This window comes from Panthera pardus, unplaced genomic scaffold (assembly GCF_024362965.1).
Source record: "Panthera pardus isolate Hobbes unplaced genomic scaffold, ASM2436296v1 HiC_scaffold_20, whole genome shotgun sequence".
Classification (NCBI taxonomy): Eukaryota; Metazoa; Chordata; class Mammalia; order Carnivora; family Felidae; genus Panthera; species Panthera pardus.
The window spans coordinates 60,125,954-60,148,872 of NW_026526766.1; the positions used below are offsets into that span (position 1 = coordinate 60,125,954).

The following is a 22,919-nucleotide window of genomic DNA, read 5'->3' on the forward strand; positions in this document are numbered from 1 at the left end:
AGTCGAGCCGAGCAGCCGCCCGCGCCGCGTCGCCGGTTTAAGCGCAGTGCGGGGCCGCGGCCGGGGGCGGCGGTAGTGAGACCAGCGCTGCGCTCCAGCCCCCTTTTCCCTCCATGGTTTCTCTCCGCTCCCGTGAGTAACTTGGCTCCGGGGGCTCCGCTCGCCTGCCCGCACGCCGCCCGCCGCCTGGGACCGCGCCGCCGGCCTCTGCCGCCAGCAGACCCCTTCCGACGGCCCTCGCTGCGCAGGCCGGGACGCCTCTCCCCCCTCCGCCCCCGCCGCGGAAAGTTAAGTTTGAAGAGGGGGGAAGAGGGGAACATGGACATGAAGAGGAGGATCCACCTGGAGCTGAGGAACCGGACTCCGGCAGCTGTAAGCAGAGACCCCGTCGGGCGCCCTCTCCCCCCGATGACTTGCATGTAATGGTGGCCACCTGCGGGGCCCGGGCCGCGGGTTCGCCAGCCCCGGCTCGTAGAAGGGCGCAGCTCGCGGGCTCGGACAGGGAAGGCGGGCGGGTTGGCGGGCGTGGAGGGGGGGAGCGAGCGCGCGGGGATTAACTCTTTGGCGCCCGCGGGCCCCCGCGGCCGTCTGGGGAAGGCAGTGGGGTGGGGGAAAGCAAACTTTGAGCTCTTCGCCCGCCGGGGTCCTTCCCCGGAGGAGCGCGTGTGCGTGTGGCCGGCGGCGAGGGAGGGAGGAGGGGGTTGTGTAACGCTGGGAGCCATGTTTGCAGCCTCCCGGGATGCGCGGCCGGGCGGAGGCCGGGCCTGCCGAGGAGCCGCGCGGCTAGCCGGGGCTCGGCCGCCCGGGCTCCGAGCGCTCCCGGACGGCCTGGGAAGGGGCTCGGGCGGGGCGGGGACTTCTCCGGTCAGGCCTCACGGTTGGCGCCGGCCGGGCTGAGGGCCGGGGCCGTGGGGGTGAGGAGGGGGGGGGCTGTCGGCCTCCGAGGGGGGCAAGGAGCCCCCTCGCGCGTCCGGGGGGCTTGGGCGGGCGCGGCCTCGCGCGCGCGGAGCGGGGGAGGGGCGAGCCGGGCGGCGGAGGTGGCGCAACCGCCGCCCCTCCCGAGGCCAAGTTTGAAAAAAGGACGCGGTTCCCGCCATTTTTCAAGCCTAAAAATAAAACTTTGTCCCCCATTTCTTTCGCTCCCCTTTCGTCCTCCGGGCCTTCCCCGCTCCCGGTCTCCCGGGACGCGCCCCGTTCGGCCCAGGCCAGCCGTGGTGGCGGCGGCGACGGCTTTGCCTTTACTCCGCGCCGCGGTGGCGGAGCCCGGGGCCCCTGCCCGGAGTCTGGCCCCTCGGTGTGGGCGGGCTGCGGCTCCTCGCGCCAGCCGGGGCGCGCCACGGTCCGACGCAGCGCCATGTTGGCGGGCGCCCGTCTCCCTCCGCTGCGTACACCGGCCTGTGGGTTCGAGCCGCTGCTCCCGGGCCCAGACCGTGGTTTGTTTTGCGCCCGCTTCGCCGGGGCTCGGCTCGTACTGGCGGGAGCCGCGCGCTCTGGCCGCAGCCGACTCCTCCAGCTCGACTCCTCTCGGGCGCGCTGCCGTCCCCCTCCCCCGTTCTTAAAAGGGCAACGCCAGGCGGCCGCCTCCGCCTGGGCTAGACAGCGGGGGTACTGGCGGGCCTCGGCTGGGTTCGTGGGCCGCGCAGTCCCGGCGGCCTCTGCCCCCGCACGTGCTCCAGGGAGGCCGGCACCCGCCGCCGCGGCTGCGTGAGCGGCGAGCGGGGCTTTGAGAATCGCCTCTTTCTTCTCCACTCCTGCCCTCGCGGCGGCCGGGCGCGGGGCCATGTTCCCCGGCGCCCGCGCGGTGTGGCCTTGCCTCCGCCAGACCGGGGCCTCGGGTGAGTGGCGTTCCCTGGCCTTGGGGAAGCCCGGGGGAAGTCCTCCCACCCTATCCTAGTCGAGCGATGGGCGCGCTTCGTGGAGGCAGGTAGCGGTGGGTAATAAGTTGCTAACTTGTGGAAATTCGTCAACCAGGGTTTGCCTGGTGTCCCCACAAATGGGGTACCGGGCGGGCCGCCCCGCAAGCCCCCCCTCCCCCCAGCGTCCCCGGAGGATCTGAGGGAGATGGGCGTCTCAGCTCGGCACTCTGGGTTTTAAGGTTGAGGTTTGACCAGGGCCGTCCCTTCCGTCCACAGTCAGACATTTTGTGTCGGCCACGTGCTAGTGTAATGAACGGTTAAGCCTCCTCGCACCCTAAAACTTGAAGAGTGGTGTTCCCATTTTGAGTTGTTAATTTCATACCTTTGCGTTATTACTGCGTAGCTGCACGTCAGTGCAATGTGTAGTAGATTTAGCCAACATTTCTAAAAGTATGCACATGGGACTTCAAAGCGCTTTAAAATCTGGAATTTGAATTCTTTGTCCGCAAACTAAAGTGCTGTTAAAGTAGTAAACTAAAGTAAGAGCAGTGTTCTTCCCATCAGGGGAAGCACAGCTGGGATGATGTTCCCACTATATGGAATTTTTTCCTATGCGATATCTAATATGTTACTTCTTAGAAATGGGTATATAGGTGCAGGTTTTAACTTTTCAGGTAATCCTCTTAGGCCTTACACTCTTGCCAAAGACAGGTCAGAGTCATGTGATTGTTTCATCAACGTTAAAAGTCAGTTTATCTTTGGCACTGTCCACATTTCAAGGGTTCAAAAGCAGCAGGTGATCAGTGGCTACTGTATTGGACAGGACTAGCTAGCCTACAGCAGTCCACTGGTTTATTAAATAAATATTTGAGTACCAGCATTATGGCAGGGCCTGGAAAAGCAGGGTGAAGTAGAGAGCAGCCTCCTCCACTCTGAAGCCTCAGAACCCGGTGGCGCCTATTGCACTGGTGCGATTTAGGGGCTTTGGGAGCATCCTGGGAGCCTGCCAAGGTTGGGGGATAGGCAAAGAAAGGCTGCCCTAGGGAACCTGAGGAGGAGACAGAGACAGCAGGAGTCAGGTTCTTAAGAAAGGAAAGCTTTGACCTTAAACTGGAGGCTTTTCAGGAAAAAAATGCAGTGGATTTTGAAGGAAATTCTAAAAGAGGAGTTAAACAGTGTTTTGCGCAAAAGAATCATCCTTGCGGCAAATGAAAAGTTTGAAGATGACTCCTTTAAAACCAAACTCAGTCACATGGCTATTTATGTTTGTTGTGGGGCCAGCAGTTACAGAGCAGACTTGGCCTCTGGGACCCTTGTCATTTGGGAAAAGAAAAAGAACCCTTTCTTCACTGAATGTATAATATGGACAGGAGCTCTTAAATGCATATATGCATCCCATGGTTGACCTTAAAATCATCAAATGAGAACTAAGACTTTGAGGAGGATGAAGGTTTAATCACATTTTTTTTTCTTTGTTTAGACCAGATGGGCTTTTATTGTGCCCATGGCTGTTTTTTTTGGTTTTTTTTTTTTTTTTTGAGGTTTGAGTATGACCCTGGTAACACTTTTACCTTCTTAGGTTCCTTGCCAGAATACATGAGACCAAGATAATAGGTTTAGTTCACCTATTACCATATCCTTATTCCTTAAAACAAGTATGGACATTTCTTTAAGAGGGTGCTTGCAAAGAAATGTATAATTCGGTTTTTTTCTAAGACCAAAAGAGCTCTTCACATCAGGTGTGTTTTCATAGTGGAAAAAATGGCCTAAGATGGCATTTAAAAATCATCTACATAAAGAATGGAGATCACCATTTAAAACTATAGGCGAAGGTAAGAAATACTTTATGCAAAATATTTGTATTGTCAGTTACTTCACTGAGAGCAAATTGTGCAGTGCTGGAACATACCGTATACACTACTTAAATTGGTATTTTCAGATGTGAAATGAGACACTGGCATTCAATAGTGAGATGTAATTTAGTTATATTCTAAAATGGGAAAAAATATGTGTTCTTTATGTGAGGCTCTCATCCTTCCATTACACCAAACATGACACTCTTTTCCAGCACACTTAGCCTTGATGTTAGCTGTTTTTGAGTTTTCCATTCAAAGTTAGAAAGCCCAGCAGTTCTGTGGTTCACAGTGGATGTCCATGTGGGACCCTGGTGGGCTGTGTGCGAAGACTAGGCACTTCTCACCCATCATAAGAATTGTCTTTCCTTAAGAGACACATCTCCGGTTTCCCCACTTTTATGCCTTTTAAAATTTTTTCCCCAACTTTTGCCATCTTGTGTCTATTAATGTAATTTTGAGCACAATGGGGTATTCTGATTGGTTGCATAGCCAACTAATTGTTGGGTTTTTTTTTTTCACTTTATAAGTAATCTAAATTGAAGAAAAAATTAGATACAGATAAGCCAAAAATCCTGGATATGGATAAACAGAAATAAAATAGGGTGGGCAGGTGTGTGTGAGATTTTTATCTAGACATTCTGGTGTATGGTCTACCAGAATGTCTACTTTTTTCCAAAGTCAAATTCTGTTAATGCATATATTATCTTATTACATAAATAGAGTAAGCTTTTTTATCTCTCTGTCATTATTATTTTACAGTCTTATTGTTAATGTCTGCATGGATCATAACTTATGGGGTGGTTAGAAGGGTTTTTGCCATTTTAAATAGTACTGAAATGAACTTCTTGTAATGTGAATCTTCTGTCAAATTGCTGTTTAGAATGGTTCATTTCTTTACCTACCCACCAATAGGATATGAGTGTTTCCTTCTCTCATGTTGACAGTTCTGTCACCTAAACACAGCTGAGAACCACTGATCTAAATTTGTTCTGTCATTTTGAAAACATTATTTTAAAATAATGGTAAGGAAAAAGGTTTGAACATTGGTTAACTCAGAAGAATGGAAATTGGCAAGGATGACAGAAGTTACTTATTCTACATTTTTGGATGATTTCATTTTCTGCAATAACCATGTATTACTTTTCTAATTAAAAGAATTGGTAACTCTAATTCTTCCATGTTTCCCCCTCCTAACTTATAACTGGGGAAGATCACCCAAGCAATTTAAACCAGGTAGGTTTTGTTTTGTTTTGTTTTGTTTTTAAGTAGCCAGGAGAACGGGAAGTGAGAGCAAGTTGGAGAGGGTGAAAGGAAAATTGCTTGATTTTTCTCTGTGACCCCTAGCACCAATCGCCATAACTTGGCTACAGTATAGTTCAGATTTTTCAGTGAAAAAGTATTAGAAAACAGTACTGTTTTACCGATAGTTGCAGGAAACAAAAACACGAGTTAAATAGGAAATAATATGGATTACTTTAAGTGTTTATCCTGAATTCATGTTTGGAAAAAATATATATAGTTTAATTAGAAAATGGTGCTGATGAGTGAATTGGCCTTAAAAGTCCCATCCATCTTCAAGCAGAAGTCCAGTTAACTTCATCTTGGACCAAACAGCTCCCTGACTTGTACACACAAATGTACAAGTGCCTGCCCATCCTTACCTCCTTAGATAGTAGCTCTGGGAGGATTTGGAACATCCAAAGGAGAAGCTGGGACCATTCTTTTCTTGATTAGAATCCCTCATTTATTGAGAGGTCACGGGATTATCTATCCCCAACTCCCTACCCACTGCCCCCTCTTCTGCAGTTGTTATCTCCCTTGCAAGTGAGTCAGGATCCCTTCATAGTCAAGGTGTAGAGGTGGAGGAGGCTTAGTTTTCTCAAATGCTGCTGACCCCATGCCTGAGAGCCGACACCCTTTGCCGTGCTCTTGTTTAGAACTTTAAACGGGCTGGGGGAAGGCTGCTGAGGGTTGACTTTCCAGACCTATTATCCTGGGCACAGCCCCAAGTGGAACCCTCCTGTGGCCTCTGCTTTCTCCAGTAATTCCCACTCTGCTCTGTACATATTCCTCAGTGGCTGATCCTCCTACTGTGCCTGTGGTGCTCTGTTCTAGCAGATAGCATGCTTTACTACATCTTCAGCTTCCTGGAAAGGTCAAGGGGCATGCCTTCTCTGCTGAGCCATACAATCCTCTGCCCTACTCCCCCCCAGTAAATTCTGTTACCTTCTACTCACGGAGAAAATTAAAGGATTCCAGTGTGCATTCCCTGAACTTCTTGCTCTCCCGCTTAGAAACTCCCCTATACCTGTATCCATCCTGACCTCTGTAGGAAGAGCTCCCTGCCTCCAACAAGAGTAGAATGATCTCATTTTTAATACGTATTTATTGTTGAACATCAGTTTTTTAATGTGATTTGTATTTTTTATGGCTTGTCTGTTTTTTGTCCATGCTTCTTTTGAGTTATTTTTTTTCTCACTTAGGGTAAAAACAGTATCCTTGAGCAAAAGATAAATAAATGCAAATACCTAAAATTTTCATATATCCAGAAAGGTCACATTCTGGATATATGTTTAAATACCTGGATATATGTTTAAATACTTAAAGTATTTAACAGATGGGTTGGTTGCCATTTTAAGTTAGGAACTCAGAACTCAGTAACAGAGACTTGAATGTCTGTATTCTTTCATCTAGCAACAGATTGTGAGGAGAGAATCCTAATTACAAAAGAAATTTTACACGAAGGTATTGTGCCATTATTATGATAGGGAAAATTAGAAATACATTCAACAGGGAGGATTGTAAGTAATTTTTGGTACATCCATATACTCTAATGTTTTTAGTCATTTAAAAAATATTCAGAGTTGTTAAAATAAGCTAAGTAATAGAGTTTTATCTCACTACATTTGAAATATACAAAGAGGCTGAACTAATATACCAAAATCTTCATAGTGACAAACATAAATATTACTTGCATTGATGTGATTATGCTTGTGATCAGAAAGAGGTTCTCTTTATATCCAAGTTTTCTATTGTATCATCTACTCAATCCCCTACAATCCTGACACAAATCCCAATACAGTACTCTGACAAGCCTGTGACCAGTTTTCCTCATTTAACAGTTGTGAAAACTCTTTCTCATACTGAGATATAGTGGTAACTAAAGTAGACATCACCCTGCCCATCATGAAACTTGAAGTCTAACAATGACTTTTAAAATTGTTATACTTGTAATAAGTTAACATTATCACCACTGAAATGCTAAATAAGGTTATGTAGAGCAAGGTCTCCCCACCACTCAGTTTCTCTTCCTGAGAGATTTTCTGTACATAGAAGAAAGTGTGTGGTCTATAGCATAAAGGATAATACCCATTCTGCACATTTTTCATCCCACAGTGTATCTTGGAAATACGTTCCTCGTTGATGGGCCTTTAAGTTGTTTTCTAATTTTTCAGTCCTTTTTCAATAACTTCTCATGCTTTATTTCCATAAGCCTTTACACATGTTTGAAACTAATACTTCACCATTGGTACCACTCTCAGTTTTTCTTAGGTCTTTCTTGCAGGTTCCTCAGGGTTCTGTCGTTGGCCTTCTTCTTAGGGATTCCATCCTTCCACTATGGTCTCTGCCCTGATGACTCCAAATACAGAACTGACAACCCGCCTCTATTCCAAACCACATTCCCAAGGGAACCTTAAACTCAGTAGCCTTCATGGTATTCATTACATCCACCCCTCAGAAAGCCATTCCCTGCTTATTTCCATCTAGCTACATGGCTCCCATTTTTGTAAGCCAGAACCTCAACTCCCCTCCACCATCTTTCATATCCAGCAACTAAACCTGCAGATTTGAACCATTTAACATTTTTTTTCTCCCAGTTCCTTCCTCTTGATTCCTATTTTGCTGTTTGGTTCAACAAACCAGTTGAAAGAAATACCCAAAAGGTGATTTCACCCAGTGACCTGGGAAGCAATATGGCTAAATCTAATTCGTCCTCATTTGGCTTTTGGCATATAAGTGTTACTCTGTATAATTTGGATCCTCTGTCAGATAGTCATAGAAAATCCCCCAAACCAAGTGAGAACATTTTAGTTGTAGTGCTGTATTAGGTGTGTGGGCAATTACAGTTGACTTTATTTTTATGGTTTGTTGGTTTTACTTTTTAATACAAAAATACATGCTTATAAAAACCTCATTACAAATATGAATAAACAGCAGAGGTAGGTCCCTGTCATACCTCTACTCCCTTTCCCCAGAAGTTACTTTTTTAGCACTCAGTATGTTCCAGGTGCTATTCCTCTGCAACTCCATGCAGTGAGTACTGTTATCTTCACTTTGCAGATGAGGAACCTGAGACACAGAGAGGTTAGGTGAGTCTTCTGAGATCACACAGGTTGTAAGTGGTAGAGCCAGGATATGACCTCAGGCATGTTTGTAGAGCCCACCTCTCCTCATTTGACACCTTAAGTTTTCAGAAATGCTTATTTTCCTTAAAAAGGGGGGAAATGGCAGAGATGTGTGAAGAAATGTGGAATGAAGGAAAGAAAGACTTAAAGGTGTAATAGGCCTGCATGCATCCTAACTGAAACCAGGGCTTATGAGGAGGAAGTAGACAGGGTAGTGAGAAGTAGTGAAGAAGCAAGTGAGAAGTTGTGGTGTTGTGTGTATCACGACTCTAAATCTGTTTCCTTCTCTGTAAATGGGGGGAGGGTGTTGTGGTGCAAAGAATAATGAGTAAGTTCTCTGTAAATGATAGCAATTACCAGAATACTATCCTTGGATTTTGCACTGGAGGATGAAGACATTACTAGCTCATATTTTTTAGAACTATGAGTATCTTACTTCCATGTACCTGCTTGATTAATGCTATCAAACGTGGTAGATTCACCACAAGAATGCCTTTGGCCGTTACTGCCGTTAATTCTAATTTGCATCACTGTAAATTGACCAAAATGTGTTAAAAGTTGCAAGTTTCAGAGTCAACCACAGAACAGGAATGGAATAGGGATTATCATGGTAGATATTCACAGACTGTTTATTAATTGATCAGTATTTAAAATCATGGGGCACCTGGCTGGCTGAGTCAATAGAGCATGCAACCCTTGATCTCAGGGTCGTGACTTCAAGCCCCATGTTGGGCTTAGAGTTTAAATAAACAAACAAACAAACAAACTAAAATCTTCAGATATGATACCCTTGGACGGATTGGAATTCTGAATTTCAGGATCCACAAAGGAGATTTTATGGCCTGAAAAATCTAATTTAATGTTTAACAGTTTTCTCCCCTGGAAATATCTTCATCACATGTAACCCAAATTGATCTTTGTTTTGAATTAAGGCCTCTTGTGTCTTGACCCCTTCTATTGTCAAGATAACCTTAGTAAAGATGAGTAAATGTATAATGCAGAAACGTGTTGCCAAAATCTCTTAGCAATCTTGTTGGGAAAAGTAAATGTTTCCTCTTTTCCTGTGTCCATCTCCTGGGCGTTGAGGGAGACTCAGCCCTGGAAGGGGTGGGGTGGTCTTCTCTGCATTTATAGTTAAAGCCGTGCCTTGGGAGAATAGACTTGGGAAAAGGAATGAGGGAGATAATAGTTTCTTCACCTGTATCTTAAGAACTGTAGTTTCTGTCTCTGGAAAGTAAAGCGTTTAAATCTTTTTTATACCGTGGTGTAACATTCCATCCTTGATATCTAGTAGTATATTGTTACTAAAGGCTTAATCATTTTTCATTTATTTATAACTGTGATCTTGGTTTAAGTAGAGGCTGCCCCTGTATGTGGGTGTTTTTGCTCCGTGTTTATGGTTGTAGTTTTTGCTTTGTTCTTTGTTTTATGTATGTTTTTGAAAGCTTGGTTTTGTTTTGTTTTTTTCTTTTTTCCCCTTTGTCATTCACAGGTTCGAGAACTTGTTCTGGACAATTGCAAATCAAATGATGGGAAAATTGAGGGCTTAACAGCTGAATTTGTGAACTTAGAGTTCCTCAGTTTAATAAATGTAGGCTTGATTTCAGTTTCAAATCTCCCCAAACTACCTAAATTGAAAAAGGTAAGTACTTTTTCTTCAGCAATAAAAGAGAGAACATTATGAGAAGGGAAACATAGGTGATTTTACTTGTAAGGAAGCATTTAGTGTAGCAGAAAGCACATGGCCTTTGGAACTGGGCATATCTGGGATTGAATTCCAGCTCTATCATTTCCCTGATGGGTAATCTTCTGCAGGTTACTTAATCTCTCTAAGGCTCAATTTCCTCACCTGTAAACTGGTGCTACCACCTGACCTTACAGAATTGCTGTGATGTTTGGAAATAATACATGTTGGATGATCAATAAATAGTTATGAAGAATAATTATTTTGTGAATAAGTTACTAATTAATTGCTATAAATTTGTTGATATGTTAGCTATGTGTTTTTTCTTAGTATGCTCTGATTTAGGACACAGGGGCCTCTCTTCATGTTTTGTTTGTTGATTAAGGGTGAGTTTCAGTAAAGACTTCAGATTTGTAATCTATGATAATTCAAACCCATTACGAATTCTTAATGATTAGAAAGAAAGTTTAAAATGTGTTGTGATTAGGTGCACCTGGGTGGCTCAGTTAAGCATCTGACTCTTGATTTGGGCTCAGTTCATGGGTTCGAGCTCCACATCGGGCTTTGTGCCAACAGTGCAGAGCCTGGTTGGGATTCCCTCTCTGTGTGTGTGTGTGTGTGTGTGCCCTGCTTGCACGAGCACATTTGCACTCTTTTTCTCTTTCTCTCCTTCAGAAAAAAAAAATTAATTTAAAAAAATAAAATGTGTCGTGACTGCAGGAAATCACTGTAATGAAGCTACTGTATTTCCCTATCCTAATTGATGGCTCATTGTTCATATTTTATTGGTCTAATTATAAACCAATCAGACCCCCCCCAACTACCAATAAAAAACCCTCAAGGAAAATGTTTTCTCATGTCCTTACCTATGTAACTGTCACTGAGCTCCAGAATGTTAAAACTGGAAGAAACTTTGCTCTTCTAGTCCCTTATTTTATAAGCATAGCAATAGACCCAGAAAGGTATAGTAATTTGCCTAAAGCCACCTACAAAAGAGGTTTGTACTAGAGCCAAAACTAGAATCCGTATCTCCTATTTCCTAAACCATGCTTTTTCTATTATATAATAAAAGATACGTGGTCACATAAATATTGCAGAATTTTCCACTGTTTCGGTGTTCACGTTATTAGGGATTTTAAGCAGAACTGTCATCCAAAAGTACACATTGAAGTCTGGAATCAGAATTAGACAAAATGCAAATAGGCTGTTCCTGTAGTCTGTTTGAGTCCTGAGAGGAACTTGTTTTGGTTTAAGTATATGAATTAAAAACCAGAAAATGTTTACTTATTTGCCTTAGTTAGGTAATAAATGTTCAGGCAGTCCTCATGAGTTTCAGGTAACTTAGCTTCCTATCAGGAAGAATAATCATGTTATATTTAAATTGGTAAATAGTTCCCTTTCTTCTGTTAAGCATCTACTTGAAAGGTTCAAGTATAATCTTTTTATATTTACATGGTTATTGGTGACATTGGGAGCTCTGATTAGCCCATTAAACAACTGGTGGCTTTCTGGCATGTATCTACATAAACTTGATGCTAGTATGATTCTAGTGTGTATTTTGTGTTGTTTTCCTAGCATCCTGGTACATTTTCCTGATGTACTGTGGTCTGTGTGCTGTCAGACTTAACTCAGAAGAGGAGTGAATCAGTGACCATCTATATAGGCTTTATCAAATTCTTCTGAAGTCTTGTTAATCACTTCCTTGCAGAGTTAGGGAGGAATGGAGAGATCCTACAAATCAAACTTAAAGGCAGATAAGATGTTCTCACAACTGATACAGACCTTATTTTCTTTCTGTCCTAGAGCACAGATTATTTTTTAACAAGAAACAGGTTCTGAAAGAAATTTTGTTGTACGAATGTCACAGGTTTCCTAAATTTACACATTGATTTCATTTCAAAATAAACATGTCACTAAATGCTTTGGCAGATTGCCTTGTTTCTCTGCTTCCTAAGATAGTCATGTTGAAAGGATACGAACATTACATAATGTGTGATATTCCAACTAACCAAGAGAAATGGTCTCTTTGTTTTGATTTACTAAAATCTCAGTAAAGCTAACACTTGAGTCTTTGTTGATTATAGACTTGTATTTTTAAATCTAGACCATGACTAGATAATTTGACTGGAATAACCCATGGGAAGGAAGAAATGTTTTTGAAATGTTGCAGTTTCATCTTCTGAAATATTTAATAACACCTAAGTTGTTGAAGACTTGAGTTGTCATTTAAAGTCATTCTTCCAACAAATATTGAAGTTTTTAAAAGTTCTCTGTTCTGCATCATGTAGTTTATTTCATAGCATGCCAAAGACCAAATTACATGAAGTTTTCATGCTATTCTTTGCACGTAACATGGTGGGAAAGGCAAAGTCTTCTGAAGCTAGCCTGCCTGGCTTCAGAATCCTCAGTCACCACCAGAGCTACTTTGTGATCTTGGCCAAGTTTTAGAGTCGTCTTTGTAGTTCATTTTTCCTCATCTGTAAATGCGGGTAATAATTCTACCCTACCCCATAGGGTTAGTAAAAGTAAATGAGTTCGTGTATCTCTAGTGCTTCAAACATTGCCTGGCACTTAGGTACCGTGTAAGAGTTAGATGCGGTTACCGTTGTCGTTGGCACTTAAAATAGAGAATTGAAACCAGTTGTATAGCCTAAGTTTTCTCATCTGCAAACTGAAGAGTTTGAATTATATGCTCTCAACTGTCTAACTTTTCCAGGCTCCAATTTCTTTCACTTCCCATTCTGATTCCTTGGTGAAGGCTCTTTCTTCATTGGCACACGGCTTGCTGTGCTACTTGACCTGCAGCTAAGAAATAAGAGTAGGTTCTTATAAAGGCTAGTGCGGCTTTATGCAAGAAGTGGCCTCTGGGGAGTTGGTTTCGGCAACCCTGAAGCTGTTGCTCCACTCACTTTTCTGAGGTCATGGAGCTTCTTTAAGGGCTTGTTTTGGGGCCTATCCCACTCCTGTAGCCTTCAGAGCAACATTCCCTGGTGGCTTCCAGGTATAGAACCCTACAATGTGTCAGAACTCTACAGACCAAATTAGGTTTCGAGTCGCCATAGTGAGCTTTGTTTGGCACAGGGAATAAGCTGCTTAGAATGCACAGACCATTTACCCTTCCTGGCAGGTATAGAGTATTACAACTTCTCAAAGAATTCTAATTTGCTTTGACCCACTTTTTAGGTTAGAAAATGGATTCACTGATATTAGGAGCCAGATCTTGAGCAAACTATTACAATTAGCAACTGGTTAAGGAACTCTTAACTTCTAACACAGCTCTTCTTATCCATCCTGTTTCTCCTCTTCCCCTGAAATGCTCTTGGAATCTATAAACTATTTATCTGTGTTTAATCAAATAGAGCGAACAAACATGCCCTGGTAGGAACAGAGATTATTTGATCTTGATAAATATTTAAAAACTGTATTTGGTATTTAAAAGTGTTTCTCTGTGTGTATTTGTGTGTATATTGTATATTCTCTTGCAGCTTGAGCTCAGTGACAATAGAATCTTTGGAGGTCTGGACATGTTAGCAGAAAAACTTCCAAATCTCACACATCTAAACTTAAGTGGAAATAAGCTGAAAGATATCAGCACCTTGGAACCTTTGGTAAGTATGTGAGAATTTGGAAACCAGGACTTATTGGTCATTTTCATTTTCATATTTCTTTATACTGAGGGAAATGCTTGGAAATAGTAATTGATCAAGAAAGTGGTGGTTCTTACTATAATACTTTCTAGAGAAGTTTTAAAGATCAGGGCCTTTCTAGTTCTGTGTTCTATGGCTTTGCTCTCCCTACCTGATACTGCGCTGGTGTCCTTTCACAGGGGAATTCTTTTCTTTTTTGTCTTTTTTGAGTTTCATATATTGACCATAGCCTTAAACATTTAATTTTTTCCCCCCCAGACTGGCCAGGCTATTCTATACTGTTATACTTTTATAGAAAAAGCTATTCATACTGGTGGCATATCTGAGTTGTAGGTGGAACAGTCCAAGGACAGCTCCAGTAAGTTTTAGGTCTTCTAATTGATTTTGTGCCCCAGCTGGATTGCTGTTGGCTAAAGTTTTGCATGGGAACCGCAAAATCCTCCTCAGTCTTACATACTAGGATAAGCTATGAAAAGATAAGTTTAAGTGCCAGTTAGGTTGCAGGCTCGCTGTGTGACCTTGGGCAAATTGCTTCTTCTCCCTGGGCCTCAGTTTCCTCACTTATGAAGCAGGAAGGCTAATAATCTCTGCCTTACCTTACTTAGAAGTTCTGAGAATAAAATAAGGTAATATGCTTAACTCCGCTTTGTAAGTTGGGAAGCTGTACTAATGGGGGTCCAGTCCATGTGGAGATTGTAGGCCAAAAAAGCTGGAGAGAGAGGTTAATGCAAGGTATGGGGCAGCCTCCCAAGCTGTTCTGTTTGGCTGCCACCTGGAAATTTCTATGAATTTAAGATTGTTAAGTGACTGATTTCTCTAAATATGATATTCTGTAAATTTGGCATATATACAGAATTCCATTTTAATATGCCTAATGGAACTCCAGCTTGTTTCATACTATCCAAAGAAGCCTGTGGCTTCTTACTGTTTTTACGTATACATAAAGTCAAGTGTTTCCATTTGACTCAACCTTACAAATGTTAATTGGAAGAGGTTTATGTAAGCATATAGGAGGTGTCTCAAGATCTGGAAGAGCAGAACCCAAGAGGATAAGGCATCTTTCTCTACTATCTCTTTCAGTTCTGATGTCACAATACATTAAAATACTTGGGTTGCACATCACTTGTACAGAATGCTTTATTAGTATTTCAAGGAAGGGAAGGTAGTTAAGTTGTGACTTCTTCTAACAAAGGATTTCCTGCCAGAATTACAGCATCTTTTCCCTTCTAATCAATAATTAAGGCTCTACTCCAATGTAGGCTAAATTGCCTTTTATTGAGTCCCTTTATTTTTATGTTTCATTAAGTGGACCACATTTAGCTCATATTTCTCAAATGTTAGGAGCCTGTTTCTTAGCTTTGCTTCATGAATTTTATCCCCTTTTCTGTTATAGGTACACCCCAGGTACTTGGGCTCCTTCCTTTTTTACTGGTTCTATTCTTTTCCTCCAAACCAATCCCCATTTCCAATATTTAAGCAAACATTTATTGAGTTTTGCTGTATTCGAGGACATTAACATTTGCCCAATGTGTCCTCCTAGAACCCAGAGAAAAGAGAAGAGCTGTACCTCTTTTAGAGATGAGGAAACCAAGTTTAGAGAGTTTAAATAATTACTCAGTGGCCACATATCTAGCGATTCAAATCCAACTCTGCCATTCTTTCCACTGCCTTTGGGACCTATTCTTTTTACCTACAAATTTATTTCATACCCAAATTGACCTTAAACTGGGAATTCCAACAGGAGTACTAAAGTAAGTGCTGGTGTCTCCCAGTTGACAGGCTACACCAAGCCTTTATTGTTTATGTGTCAATGATAGGCCTATCGATTCACAGTCATTGTGAGCGTAAGAACACCTTTTTTCTAGAACAGAGTGCCACACAGTACCTTCTCATGCTGGATGACTGGCTGTTGCCTAATTCTTATGCCAACCCGAGTCCTCTTTGATGTTTCACCAGAAGCCTTTGTCAGTGTCCTAGCACACAGAGGCAGAGCAGAAGCAAACCTTGTATGGGATTTGTTTTCTTGGGCGTTCTGACCTGGTCATTGATGAATGAGGGCCATTTGGTGGTTGTGAAAGTCTCAGTCCCCAAGGACAGTGAAGAATGAGAAATAATCATAATTGTATTTACCGTTTCTAGAGGATCTGTTACGTATCATACACTGTAGTAGATGCTTTATGTGTGTTGTCTCATTAGTATTCCTCAAAAAATATTTCTACAAATAGAATAGAAATAACATGGCCCTCATTTTACATATGAGGAAGCTGAGGCTTGGGAGAGTCTGAATCCCTTGTCCAGAGTCACACACTTGGCTAGCCAGTGACAGAGCCACAGTGCTGCACACCCTGCGTGGAAAAGCCTGGGCTCCTGCCATTCTCCTGAACTTGCTGTTCACATTCCTAGGGGTGTTAGGGTAGGTCTCCGGAAGTTATATCCCGGAATAAAAAAAAAAAGCTGTAGGAGAAGGTGAAGGGGGGGAATGTTGGGTCCATTTTGTCTTCTGAAAGTTTTCTTCAATGGGAAAAACACCATCCTCATCCTCATTAACCACGTACATTTTGAACACCGTCTACTTTGAGCCCAGTTCTTACAGTCAATGCAATGATTGTGAATGCCTCTGCTTGCTACAGGGACATTAATCGAGAGACAAAGAAGGCATCAATTCAAACTTCCTTGGACACCTTTTTTAAGAGACCTGGGCCATCCAAACCATCCCCCAAAGCCCTTCTAAATTCTAAGAAGGCAAGCAAAATTATTGTTAATAAAATGTTTAATGTTTATTATGGCTAGCCTATTAGTTTTAGGCCAAATTTCTGGTATGGTAGCATTCTGATTTTTGGGTTTCTTTTTTGTTTTTGTTTTTTAGCAGTATTTACACATTTACATTGGGGTCCTGAATAATCTGTGGGTAGTATATTTTGGGCCTTAAAGCACAATTTTAATACTTTAAGCAATTCTGGAGTACTACAATTACTTGGAATTTTGTTATTTGCTTTCACTTCGTTTTCTAGCATACTGTTTGGCATGTTTGAATTATTCATAATGGGTCCTTTTCTTAAGTAGCCAAAAACCTCACAGATACATGGAGTTTCAGTAATAGGTGAGCCTTGGAGGCCTGTCTACTGTGATAGTAGATGGAATTAGAGAAGGGGCTTGAGGCACTGTAGAACATTAAAGATTAGGGGTTGTATGTATTTTTATGCATCCATTTCCCGAGTATAATCTTGAGAAGTGAATGGCTCGTTCCTTGAGTAAAGAATTTTTAGACTTTGGGAAAGCTGCCTAAATTTACTTGTGGTTATATCTTAGCTGGTATAGAGTCAACCTTTTTGTGACGAGAAAAGAGTTCCCAGTGTGTCAGCTAGTTGTCTGGGGCGGTATTTCGACATTTTTTTCCTCTTTGGCAAGAAGTCCTACCTGGGCTTCTGGAGGTCAGGGCCTGCCCAGTGGGGAACCTAATCTGAAAGCTACACAACATAAAAGCAGCTCTCCCTGTCATTAGAAGTTCGGGGACAGCTTTCTTATGACCTCAGGGGACTAACTTACATAAGCACATTATTTGATCCATAAACTCTTGGATCATCGTACATTGGTGTTTTGAGGAGTGCATTTGCCTGTTGCTGTAACCCTGTTCGGTGTTCCCTGCCTGGCTGTCTGTTCCCAAGGGCTGCTCAGTGAAAATAAAACACGTGTAGGAACCTCTTTGACCAGGAAGATGAAGATTCTGTAAGTGCAGGGGTCAGCCACCCTTTCCTCTACAGGGCCAGGTAGTAGATCTGTTGGGCTTCTGAGGCCATACAGTCTCTGTTGCAACTGCTCAGCTTTGCCATGATTGTGGCACAAAAGAAGCTGTACATAATACATGGCCGAGTTACAATGAAACGTGTTTTACAAAAACAGGCAGTGGACCAGGATGGGCCAGTTGACTTTTGCCAAGCCCTGCTTTAGGGCAAAGATTTTTAAATAATTTTGTAACTCTCCAGAATTAGTCAGATACCTCCACTCCTGATGACAAGGTTTTTTTCATCTACATTTCTTCCCAGGTTCTTGTAAACGTTGAAATAGTTTTCCCAATAAAACATCAAAGCCTTCAAACGATGTTTATGTTTTCCAACTCAACTTTACACAGAGATCCTCTTAGTTTTTTTGTGTTAGTACTACTTTCTCAGAGAATACCAAGCTTTTTCTCCTGATTCAGAACCATTAAAAGTGACATTTATGAAGCTGTATGTCATATGCCCTCCGGGCTTATTGGCCATATTCTAGAGGGCTCCAGGCTACATGCTGCTTCATGTTTTATGTTTGCTTTTTAAACACTTGTCCCTCTTCTCCTTCCTAAGAGGCTCTGCTGTACTTCTGCTGCTCTTTCCTTACTTGCCTGTAATATACTACCTCTGCCCTCCCAATGTCTTCTTTCACCTTGAGTCACAACTTAGTAGAGCTGGGATAGAAATACTAGTACACAGTTGTAATAACAAATGAATCTCTGAGTAAAACAAATGGACAGTTTCTTATCTACTTTGGCTACTCAGAGCACTTTCCTTGGCCCAAGCTTTAAAGCTCAACTATTTTGTGTTTCAGATAGAAGACAAAGTTCTAAACAAATGAGGTATTGCCACAAAATTTCAGGGTATGGTAAAATCAGAAGAATTGTATATCAGAAAGCTCTGGTAATAGTATTGATCTCCCCGCCTCCCCCCAAATTAAAAAAGAGTAATGTTCCTCTCCTGAAGTTTCAACTCTGAGTGCCCCCACCCTTTCCCCAGCCTGTACTGCCTCCTCTCTTCCTGGAGAGTAACCGTATCACTACACTTTGTGCTTTATTATATTCCGTTCTCTAGTGTTTCACATCTGTGTCTTCGAATAGAAATCTCAACTACCTTAAGATTGAATTGATTGATTGAGTGAATTTTTTTCCCATCCTGTCACCCCAGAGCTTTGAAGACTAGGCTTGATATCCATCAAGTTCTTACTGACTATTGGGTTACTTAGATGTTAAAACTTAAGTTTTGAACCAAATTTATTGAACCTGTTTGATTTGTCTCACACAGTGAAAAGATCTAGTTTAAATATTTTTTCAAATTTATTTTTCTTAAAACTACTAATGCTGCCAGAAAAAGACCATTCTCTGAGAAGGTAGATGTAGAAGGTAAATTGTAGAAGGTAAAATCTGGTGACTTACTATAAAGGTTGCAAAGGACTTGAAATGTTTTCCTGAGTATAAAACTAAGTCGGTAGCAGCTAACTGAACAGAGCCTAGAATTTTACCTCTTTGAGAGATGGGTTTTGTTGCTTATGTTCCTTTGGTTTAGAAAGTATGTTTTTTGATCCTTTTCTTCAGAAAAAGTTGGAATATCTGAAAAGCCTGGATCTGTTTAACTGTGAGGTTACTAACCTGAATGACTACCGAGAGAGTGTCTTTAAGCTCCTGCCTCAGTTGACCTACCTGGATGGCTATGACCGAGAGGATCGGGAAGCGCCTGACTCAGATGCTGAGGTGGATGGTGTGGATGAAGAAGAGGAGGATGAAGGTGAGTGGCCATAACATCCAGTGAACCTAATTTTTGCCTTTCAAAGGTCATGAGGAAGCTCCAGAATGTTGTTGTTATGGAGAAAAATAGTATGCATGTGTATAGGCATTCCATTAATTTGGGATTAGGACTTCTGTTGAATTTTAAGAAGCCCTTGGGACATTGAAGCCTTCAAATGATTCGAAATAAAAATGGCTTGTTAGCTAGTTAGTCTTGAATTTGGAGAGATCATAGACTGTGCCCTAACATATTGAAGTAATTGTGGTTTACCCTTTACTAAAAGGACCATCATCTCTCATGTCTCCCTGCCTATTCTAGTTATTCCCCTTTCTTGGTTACTGTCTGACTTAATCCTCACAAACTACGCTCTGTCAGCACTTCAGATTGCACTTCCTGATGCCCGTGAGCTAGGTTAGGTTTCTGTGCGTGCTAAAGCATCCCCTCATTTACTTCTTTCATAACCTGTCTCTCTGCTGTTCTTGTCCCTTTGAGCTATGCTATTACGATCTTCTTGGGTAGGAACTATCTTTTTCATCTTTATTCACAAGGCCTAGCACTTCGTAGATACCAGGTACATGTCCGTTATATCCAAATGTAAATAAAGCAGCTTTCCTTGCATGGTGACCCACTGATTCTGAGCCACTTAGGATAAATAGTTTCTCGCCTCTCCACTGGCTTAAAAGGAAGCAGAGCGATCACTTTTCACGTAAGTCAGCATGAAGAAAACTTACTCTCTTAGAATTCCTGATGTTGCTGGAATCTGGTATTACTGTATTTGAAGCATTATTTTAAATGTCTTTTTCTTTAAAGATAAAAATCCACAAAAAGAAATGGGCAAGAAAAGTAGAGGAGGAAATCTATCAGGCAGCTTGGGTGCAAATTAATAGTGTAGTACTCTGGTAGCACTTTTGCAGTTTTATGGCAGATTTGAGACAAGGTAATAAAGGATGGGATGTAGGTTGTAAAGTGGACACAGAATAGGACATCTCCCTTTGTTCCAAATGTTCACTTACTCCCTTCACTTGCAGGTTCTCCGTTATTCCTGAAAACCATTTGTGCCTTTTTGTCTATTTAATTAAGCTCACTTTAAACAGGTTGAATGGCTGTGTGTGCAGGAGCATGTAAGGAAATTACTTGGAGGGTGGAGAGCAGCTCCTGAGAGGGAGTATCAGTCAGACAACAAATTTGCGCATTTCTTAGGTGTCGGGCACTGAGGTATATAGTTCTGAAGGTAAAAACCAGACTTGGTTCCTGTCTTCTTGGTGCTTATTGTCTACTGAGAAGAGAAATGTTAAATAATCACAAGTGAGTAAAGCATGAGATAAGGAGAAGCATCAGGTGCTTCTGTAAGAGCTTGTGAGCTGGGATTAGGAGGTCTGGTGAGTCTACCTTGGAGAAGTGTGATGTTTAGGGGTGCCTGGGTGGCTCAGTTGAGCGCCCAATCCCCTGCTTTTTTTTTATCCTTTTTTTAAGTTTATTTTTTTGAGAGAGATAGCGAGCAAGGGAGGGGCAGAAAGAAAGAGGGAGACAGAGAATCCTAAGTAGGCTCTGTGCTGTCATCACAGAGCCTGATGCAGGACTCAAACTCAGGAACTATGAGATTGTGTGACCTGAACTGAAACCAAGAGTCGGATGCTTAATCAACTCAGCCTCTGAGGCTCCCCGAGCGTCGAACTGTTGATTTCCGCTCAGATTGTGATCTCATGGTTTGTGTGTTCAAGCCCCGTATTGGGCTCTGTCCTCACTGCTCAGAGCCTGCTTTGGATCCTGTCTCCCCCTTTCTGGCCCTCTCCTGTCCATATGCTGTCTCTCAAAAAGAAATAAACATTAAAAATTAATTAAGAAAAAAGTGATGTTTAACTGAGACCCAGGTGTTTGAATCACTGTTAGCCAAGCAGAGAAGAAAGGGAAAAATATGCAGAGACTAGGAAGCAGGACAGCACAGCGAGCTTCAGGACCAGGAGAGGTAAGAACTGGTTGCCTAGAGGCCTGAGCCAAATGGAGTAGAGACACAGAGGGTGCAGGTACCTCTTAGCCTGCCTCTTAATTCCTTCCTCTCACAGGGTTATTACTCTCTTAGATTCCTCATCTGGCAGCTGGCTTTATGGTGATGCCCTTCCCTCCGAGAAGGAGCTCATTATTTATTTATTTTGGGAGGGGGGGTAACTTTTTACTACGGAAAATTTCAGACCTAGACAAAGAGGAATAATAGTAAAGTGAATTTTCATGTTCCCATCATTCAGCTTCAACAATCACTGATTTGTGGCTTATCTTATTTTATACATACACATCCCTACCCACTTCCCCCTTCCTTATTTTGAAGCAAATCCCAGAGATAATATCATTTCATCACTGACTGTTGTAGCATACATGTAGTCCGCCAGGACTCCTGGTCTCCAGATGTAATGGCATCATGATGGACAAAGGGACTGAGTTGCAGCAGCCTGGGAGAAAGGGGGCGACCAAGGGGCATGGGTTTCCCGGACGTTGGTGTAGCACAGCATTTGTTCTCTGGCTCAACCTGAAGTGCCCCAGCACCTTAGCAGGTGTGCCTTATGGGCCATCAAGGGTGTTTAATGAATTCCTTTGGACTGTTTTCAGAAGGAGAAGATGAGGAGGACGAGGAGGATGAGGATGGTGAGGAGGAAGAGTTTGATGATGAAGACGATGAAGATGAAGACGAAGATGTAGAAGGGGAAGATGATGAAGACGAAGTCAGTGGGGAGGTTGGTGCAACTATGTTTGCTGCTCTGTTTCCTATTTGTAGTTAAAAATGTGGGTGATTTTATTTTGTATTGTTTTTAAGAAAAAGGAAAGAAAAGAAAAAGGACTTCCAATGTAATTAGTAAACTTGTAAATAGACCATTAACAGTTTGATGGTTAATTCCTGTTCCCCTCTTTTAGTAAATACTAAGTGAAATGCTTGGCTCTGTGGACTTATCAGTCTTGACCCTTTAACTTATTGGGAGGAAGTAGTGAGTTGGGTGTTCATTCCATAGGATGAGAAAACTGGAAATGTTGAGAACTGATGTATGGTCTGTCCCTTCTGTTGTGTTGAAGAAGGGACGGGAGGGTATGTTTACCAAGTCTGAACTTGTTCTTGTATGTTGAGTCTGATTCGGTAAATATGTTCTACGATTGCCGTTTTCAAGATTTGGGGATGTAAAGTTAAGCAAGAATGTGGTCCTGCCTTGAAAGAGCAGGTAGTCTAGTTTATGGGACACCCAGTAATACAGTATCTTTGAGGAGCTGACTGCCAAGGAGGACAGGAGAAAGGATTGACCTAACTTTGACAGACCTCAGGGAGGTCGTGAAGACAGGCAAAGAAAATGAAATGTCATCAAAAAGCATGTTCTTTGTAGTACAAAAAAAGTAAGGCTGAGCATTTATGTAATCTCATAGGTATTTAATGAAATTAAGTTCCTAAAAGGTTTTTATAAGGATGGGAATACAGAGAGTTTTGTCTGAACCTGTTCTAAAATTAACAATTTTTAGGGGCGCCTCTGTAGCTCAGTCGGTTAAAGCATCCGACTTCAGCTCAGATCATGATCTCACAGTTTGTGGGTTTGAGCCAGCAGCCTGCTTTGGATTCTGTGTCTCCCTCTCTCTGTGCCCCTCCTCGTGCTGTCTGTTTCTTGGGGAGAAAAAATGAATAAACATTAAAAAAATTACAAAAAATTTTTAATCATTTCTCGAATTATCCATTATAAATAGTATATTAAATAAACATGTCTGGCAAATAAAATTCTTACTTCTGAAAAGCAGTTTTTAAAGAAAATTTTAATTCATTTATTCAGAAAAACGAACAGATCTCAGAACATTAAAGTAGATAAAGATAATATTAAAGTTTTCTCCTTGGTGAATTTTTACATTTATTGGCAAGTTATTTTTCTCTTTGTATGTCTCAGCTTGGCAGATCAACCTAATAGTGGTTGCTAT

The 22,919-nt window shown here is 42.3% G+C and overlaps 1 protein-coding gene across 2 annotated transcripts in view; it reads left to right on the plus strand.

The window, feature by feature from the left end:
* The window catches only part of ANP32B (acidic nuclear phosphoprotein 32 family member B), a 24,438-nt gene continuing 1,519 nt past the window's right edge, over window positions 1-22,919 (plus strand). The window contains exons 1-5 of one of the 2 annotated variants that reach the window (XM_019454398.2): window positions 1-372; window positions 9,611-9,760; window positions 13,288-13,410; window positions 18,791-18,980; window positions 21,582-21,706. In XM_019454398.2, the coding sequence (XP_019309943.1) occupies window positions 319-372; window positions 9,611-9,760; window positions 13,288-13,410; window positions 18,791-18,980; window positions 21,582-21,706 (642 nt within the window). In that variant the 5' untranslated portion in view covers window positions 1-318. The remainder of the gene's footprint in view (window positions 373-9,610; window positions 9,761-13,287; window positions 13,411-18,790; window positions 18,981-21,581; window positions 21,707-22,919) is intronic. The other variant, XM_053908121.1, reaches the window with a different exon arrangement.